This window comes from Lipotes vexillifer, unplaced genomic scaffold (genome assembly GCF_000442215.2).
Source record: "Lipotes vexillifer unplaced genomic scaffold, Lipotes_vexillifer_v1.1 scaffold860, whole genome shotgun sequence".
Lineage (NCBI taxonomy): Eukaryota > Metazoa > Chordata > Mammalia > Artiodactyla > Lipotidae > Lipotes > Lipotes vexillifer.
This window is the reverse complement of record NW_006789568.1, coordinates 574670-582083: the sequence shown is the minus strand read 5'-3', so window position 1 is coordinate 582083 and position 7414 is coordinate 574670. Positions and strand designations below refer to the sequence as shown.

General features: G+C 44.0%; 1 protein-coding gene across 2 annotated transcripts in view; it reads right to left on the bottom strand.

Moving 5' to 3' along the window:
- ARMC9 (armadillo repeat containing 9) overlaps positions 1–7414 on the bottom strand; it is a 142656-nt gene that overhangs the window by 91076 nt on the left and 44166 nt on the right. For both annotated transcript variants that reach the window (XM_007462743.1, XM_007462742.1), the window contains 2 exons: positions 5545–5579; positions 1912–2023 (listed from right to left, as the gene is read on the bottom strand). In XM_007462743.1, coding sequence (XP_007462805.1) covers positions 1912–2023; positions 5545–5579 — 147 coding nt within the window. The remainder of the gene's footprint in view (positions 1–1911; positions 2024–5544; positions 5580–7414) is intronic.

The window sequence follows — 7414 nt, the reverse complement described above, 5'->3', positions numbered from 1 at the left end:
CCCTGCTGATCCTGGAGGCGTCCTCAGAGTGCTCCTCCAGACCATATTCCCGGAAGCACTGACAACCATCAGAGTGCAAGTGTTATCCAGAGAGATGGGGAAATCACTCAGAGACATTTGCATGTCAAGATAACCTGAAATTTGGGGATCCATGAAGGGGTTTGACTCTATTGCAAGGTGAATTAGAATAGATTGTTCAGTTAAAGAGTGAACCAGGGACTTTCCTGGGGGCCCAGGGGTTAAGAATCCGCCTGCCAATGCAGGGGACACGGGTTCGAGCCCTGGTCCGGGAAAATCCCACATGTCGCAGAGCAACTAAGCCCGTGCGCCACAACTACTGAGCCTGCGCTCTAGAGCCACATGCCACAACTACTAAAGCCTGCACACCTAGAGCCCGTGCTCTGCAGCAAGAGAAGCCACCGCAATGAGAAGCCCATGTACCGTGGCGAAGGGTAGCCCCCGCTTGCCACAACTAGAGAAAGCCCAATAAATAAATAAACTGTACTCCAATAAAAATTAAAAAAAAAAAGAAGAGTGAACCAGTATTGACTTAGGCCAGCAGTTCTCAAAATGTAGTCTGGGGAACCCTGGGGATCTAGAAGGGTTCCCCATACTACACTTGGAGAGTCCCTTCAGGGTAGTCTAGAAGGTCACAATTATTTTCATAATAATACTAAGGCATGTTTTGTCTTTTTAATGATCAACCTCTCAGAGGTCATATGAAGCGTGATAGATACTGTGACAAACTGAATGTAGAAGCAGAGATGAGAATCCAGCTGCCCTCCATTAAGCCAGACATTAAAGAAATTTATAAAAGTGTAAAACAATGTCAGTCTTCTCACTAATTTTCTTTTAGTTTGGAAAAGTTATTTTTCATAAAAAATATGTTATGTTATGTCCTCAGTTTATTACTGTTCATCTTAAATGAATTAATAAATATATATTTTACATTTTCTCAGCTTTAACTTCTAATACTGTGAAATTTTGGTAGACAAAATTCACATAAACAAAAGCTCTTTGGGTTCCTCAGTAATTTTTGACAGTGTCAAGAGGTCTGGGACCAGAAAGCTTGAGAACCACTGCCTTAACTGTGATCAGTCTGAAAATTGGCGAGAAAAGCAACCATTTATTTATTTAAACGAAGGCTTTTTTTCTTTTTTCTTTTTTGTTGGCTGCGCCGCGTGGCTTGCGGGATCTTAGTTCCCTGACCAGGGATCGAACCTGTGCCCCCTGCAGGGGAAGCATGGAGTCCTAACCACTGGACCACCAGGGAATTCCCAGAAAAGCAACTATTTAGATTACACTCTATTTTCCTTAAAGACTTGTTAATAAGTTTTCACCCTTGATGCCTGCTCGTGTGGCTGCGCGGGAATACCTAAATCCAGAGGTCTCTGCGGGGGTCAGTGTGAGCGGGATTCGTGCTCTAACACACCGACGCCACCAGCTGTGAGTCTGGCTCAGGACCAGGGAAGGGCCAGATGCCAGGATGTCTCCGGGGCCTTGAAACTACATGTACCAAATCATCATGTATCAAATCATTGAGTGAAGGCAATGGCAGCTGTGACGTCAACATAGGGGTGTTTTAAAAGAGACCACATCAACCCACCAGCCCACCAGGCTGGCTTGAAAAACTAGGCATGAGGTCTAGAGAAATGAGGAACCCAGTTTCTAGCAGGTTAGGATTCAAGACCCCTACTTTTTCCACTGGAAAATGGGTTTTAATGCCACTCAGACCATTGTCTTGCTTTGTTTCTTTCTTTCTTTTTTTTTTTTTTTTTTGGTACCTGGGCCTCTCACTGTTGTGGCCTCTCCCGCTGCGGAGCGCAGGCTCCGGATGCGCAGGCTCAGCGGCCATGGCCCACGGGCCCAGCCGCTCCCCTTTTTTTTTAACTTCAAGGAAAAGGTACTTACCCAGCGCAGAGCCTGCAACAAGAAGGCTTTCGAGCGGTCACTCCCCGAAATCAAATCCTCCTTCAGTTTCTCATAATCCAAGGAGGGCAGTAATGGGACATCCTTCAACTTCCTACTCAGCAACACAAGTTCAAAGAGAAAGAACAGAGCAAAAGGGCGTGTTCGTCACACCTCCTGAGTATCATGACAGTCTCATCTAGAGCTGCTCTGACACACTGGACGGGCAGTGGCCCACTTGCTCTCTGTGCTCCTGGCGTTACCTCCAGGCCTCCACCAAGAGGGCTGGATTCCAGGCCCCCCACCCCAGCTTCAACGGGCTCAGCTCTGTCTCTTCTGTTGTATGTACCAGGGTCTAGATAACACTTTTCCTAAAACAAGGAGTCTCTGCCTAATGGGATTAGACACCACCACATTCACAATAGGCCAGGGCTCCACACCAGGGGGATGAAATCACCTTGGAGGCATCATAGAATCCTGAGCTCTATTTAGAATCCAAAGCCTATTAGTTTCAGCAGGCTACCCTAGGGTCCTCCCTAAAAACCTGAAGCCACTGTCCCTCTCAAGCCTGAGGGACTGGCTTGGGGTGATGTGAAGGACAGAACAGGGGTCAGAAAACAACTGTGAAGACGAGGTGCACAGCTGACCCTCCAGGAGGTAGGAGGGTGTGGCCAGGAAGCGGCAGTGGGGACGTGCCAGTGAGGCAGGTAGTAAGTAGGGCAATTTGCAAACCCTCCTCAAGAGGACTCCGAGTCAGACCTCAGGCGAAGGCAGGTTTCAACTAAGAGAGACCGCTGTTCAGAGATCTACACGGTGCAGATGACCCAACACCTGCATGTGGCTGGCCAGAAACAAAAGGGACCACCTCAGATGCCTTGTCACTAAAACAAGTATCTTCCCATTTTGTTTTATTGAATAGAAGAAGATTGGAGTGTATTGAAAAATTGAAAACTGAATGAGGTCTGCACTGTCTCCATGTTAATTTCCTCGTTTTGCTGTTGTACCACAGTCAGATAAGATGTCACCACCTTATCTGAGACACTGAGGGACTCAGCTTCCTATGAATCTATCATTATTTCAAAATAAAAAAACTAAGAACAAAACAAAATATGATTCTTCTAATACTGTGCAGAGAATATTAATATTAAATGAGAATTCATGAAGAATTGAGTGGAAAGACTAAAGCTGTAGGGTTTCATTTGTTTTTAAGGGTGGAGTAAAAACTGAGCTAATACCTCTGGGGGGTAGGATTTGGGGTTCTCTAAATTTTCTTCTTCGTGTTTCTACAGACTCAAATTTCCTATAATGAGCATGTATTACTTACATTATAGGAAAAAATTACATGCTAGTTTTTTTTTTTTTTTGGCCACGCCACGCAGCTTGCAGGATCTTAGCTCCCCGAGACCATGGATCGAACCCGTGCCCTCAGCAGTGAAAGCGCACAGGCCTAACCACTGGACCACCAGGGTATTCCCTTAAGGTTAGTTTTTAAAAGAAAAAATGAGATCCTCTTATAGGGCCTGGAAGAAAAAGCCAGAAAAGAGGGCATCGAATGGGGTCTCAGTTAACACTCCTGGGGAGGAGTGTCAGTCTTCTATTTAATACAGCAAATGGTAAACCTCTGTACATGGCACATTGATTATTTTGATTTTTTTCCAGAGGCAGATACTATTGTGAGTTTAAAAATTAATACAAATACTTTAAAAAATTCCAATTATAAATAACTGGTCAGTATTCTTCAAAAGTGCCAAGGCCTCGAAAGACAAAGACTGAAGAATGACTTCAAATTAAAGGAAACTAAGACATGACAAGACTAACGTGTGACCCTGCATTGAACCTCAGACCAGAGAAAGGACATAATGGAACAACTGATAAAATGTGAATAAGCCCTGCAGACTAGAGGACAGTACTTTTTCAGCATTAATTTTCTGATTTTGATAACTGCACTGGGCTTGTGTAAAATATTAACACTGGGGAATCTGGGTGAAGGGTATATGGGAATTCTTTGTTCTATTTTTGCAACTCTGAAATTATTTCAAAATGAAAAAAAGTTTTAATTTAAAGTGCAAACAGGCTCTCTCTCTAGACAAAAAAAGTTCCATTTGTAGGGCTTCCCTGGTGGCGCAGTGGTTGAGAATCTGCCTGCCAATGCAGACAACACAGGTTCGAGCCCTGGTCTGGGAGGATCCCGCATGCCGTGGAGCAACTGGGCCCGTGAGCCACAATTACTGAGCCTGCGCGTCTGGAGCCTGTGCTCCGCAACAACAGAGGCCGCGATAGTGAGAGGCCTGCGCACCGCGATGAAGAGTGACCCCCACTTGCCACAACTGGAGAAAGCCCATGCACGGAAATGAAGACCCAACACAGCCATAAATAAATAAATAAATACATTGTGTATTATTTAAAAAAAAAAAAAAAAAAAAGATCCCACATGCCATGGAGCAACTGGGCCCGTGAGCCACAATTACTGAGCCTGCGCGTCTGGAGCCTGTGCTCCGCAACAACAGAGGCCGCGATAGTGAGAGGCCTGCGCACCGCGATGAAGAGTGACCCCCACTTGCCACAACTGGAGAAAGCCCATGCACGGAAATGAAGACCCAACACAGCCATAAATAAATAAATAAATACATTGTGTATTATTTTTAAAAAAAAAAAAAAAAAAAAAGTTCCATTTGTAAAGCCAAGTTTGATAATGTTCTATAGCTGGGGAGCTTCTACTCAAAGGAGGAAAAACGGTCATATATATTTGGGCCATATTTACTTGCCAATAATGGCAATATTACTAAGTTGCTCGGCTATCCCCCATTTCTGTGGTCCAGCGACTCTCCCACAGTCCATGAGGAAACTGAGGTGCAGACAGGTTATAAAAGTGGTCCAAGGTCACAGAGCCGGTGGCAGAGGGGGGTTTTAACCCTGGCAGTCCGTGCTCATAAGCACTGCATTCTACAGCCACCATCTGAAGTGAACACAGTGCAGGGTTAATGTCAGACTCGGGCAGGACCGAGGGAAGGAGGAATGTTGTATCGACCGCAGGTGTCTTGGTAATATCATAGCACCCACCCCTCCAATCCCCACCACCACCCAAGGCTGGCTCAGAGGGTCACCAGAACCCACCCTAGTCCTCGGGTCCATGCCAAAGGTTCTCAGCTTCCCTGCTAGTGCAACACACATGCCTGGTGAAGCCCCCGTGCATCAGATACCCCCACGGGGGACACAGCATAACTGACTTGGATAGGAATATGCTCCAGCACACACAGAGCTATCCTGTGGCCCTGGTCACAGTGTGACTCAGGAGAGAACATAAAATTTAGACATTGCAACGTTCTGTTGACTGCCCTATGATAGTAGATTAAACTGATTTCTATAGAATATTATAGGAACAATTCAACAATTTTTTCCATTTGATGCTACCTCACCAACATAAATAGAATTGACTTTAAAAGATACTTTTATAAGTATTTTATAAGTATTACTTATGATTACTGGTATTTCCTTTAATACCCACACGTAGCTCCAGCTTAATCAAAGGAATTCGTCTAAGCGAGGCGGTTAAGAGCATTTATTAAAACTGTTTTGAATTTCAGTTTTACCCATAGCTATTCTCCTTAATAACAATTCCTAAGAGCAATTACTTACACGGGTGCCAAGGAGGCTCTTAACATGGTTGAAGCCTGAGGAGGAAGGGGACAGAAGGAAATAGATCGTGTTAAACATTGACAGCAATGCATTAAAATCCCAAATCACTGTAACGGCACAGAACCAACAGATCTGCAAAGCGTTTCATCCACCAGGATTCTCCAACCATAATCGTATATGATTTAAAAATTAGCCCAAGTCCAAGTTTAGTAATACCCTACTGATGCACTCCCAAGCCACCCACCTTTGGCTTGTTGCTACTCCACTCCAAGCAGCAGTCTATAAGAAAATGGGTGGGTTCGCCCTGACCAAGCTCCCAGAGGAACTTAAAGCTGCCTAGTCAAAGACATCATAAAGAACAAAAGCAATGAAAATCAGTTTATTATCCTGGTTTTCTTCTTTATTAAGATTTTATCTTTGAGTATAAAAATAACACATGCACTTGGCACCAAGTCGCTCTAGAGGTGTTTATGGAAAAAATTCACAATCCCCCTCCCACCCTACTCCCTTTTAATCCTGCCTGTAGGCCAAATCACTGCCTACTTTATGGGCACGTCCCATTTACTGTTTTCTTGTTTTGTTTTTGCTACTACAGCAATGTGGTATTAAGCATGTACTAAAATAGAGAAACCACCAAATGCTGTGAATGACACTTGTTTGGATGGACTCAAACCAGCTGTAAAAGACATTTTGAGAAAACACGGGAAATATGAAAATGGACTGCACTGGTATTACATGATACTAAGGAATTAGTATTAATTATACTCGGCACTGTGGTTACGTTTTTCATTTTTTGAAGCCCTTATCTGTTAGAGATGTATATTGAATTATTTATAGGTAAAATGATAGAATGTTTGGAATTAGTCTAAAAGAACTCTAGGGGAGAAAAGTAAGTAGAGGCGAAGAGAGGAAGTCTCAGCCATCTGTGGAGCCCTTCCCGAAGGGGCAGGCGGTAGTACTCCGTTCCCTCTATGTCACCACAACCCTCGAACGGAACATTATCCCCATTGATCATATTGAACTGTGATCATTTTGCAGCCATTTCTGTGTCTTCCTCCTTTAGCAGACACGGAGTTTCACAAGGGCTGGAGATATAGCACCTGCATGTCCCCAGCACCTGGCAAAGTACCTGGAGCACAGAGGCACTCAATCAACATTTATTTGTTGAATGCATGAATGAAGACTGACTTCCAGAAGTGGGCACTCCAGAATACTTGACTGATTTAATAACTGAATGTAATAAATCGGCCCTGTTCTCAACTGCTCCCCTTCGCAGTATTTACAGATCCCCATATTCTCACCTTGAAGACCGAAAACCCTGCTTTTAAACGGTTCATGACCATGTATGTTCTTGTAACTTTTAACCTTTGACTTTTCCTTTTCTTTTTTGGCCACACTGTGCAGCTTGTGGGATCTTAGTTCCCCGACGAGGGACTGAACCCAGGCTCTCGGCAGTCAGAGCTCGGCATCCTAACCACTGGACTGCCAGGGAATTCCCTTTTCTTTCTTTTCTTTTTTTTTTAAACCCTTGACTTTTAAAAAATTAATTACCTGTTATTCCTGTTATTGGCTTAACCAGCAAGGAGCTCAGAACATTGTTTGAAATGTCATGTAAATGCCTTGTCTAACACATTAAGGGGATCAAGGACCCAGTAATGTGGTCAATGAAGGACACAGCCATAGTAAAACACTAGCATAATATATACACGAGAGAAAAATATTTTAAAGTTAGTGATATTGGCTACTTCATATTTCCACAAATAAAATTCATTTACATACACCCCCCTTTTTTCATAATTAAGAAAATGTTCTTGGGCTTCCCCGGTGGCGCAGTGGTTGAGAGTCCGCCTGCCGATGCAGGGGACACGGG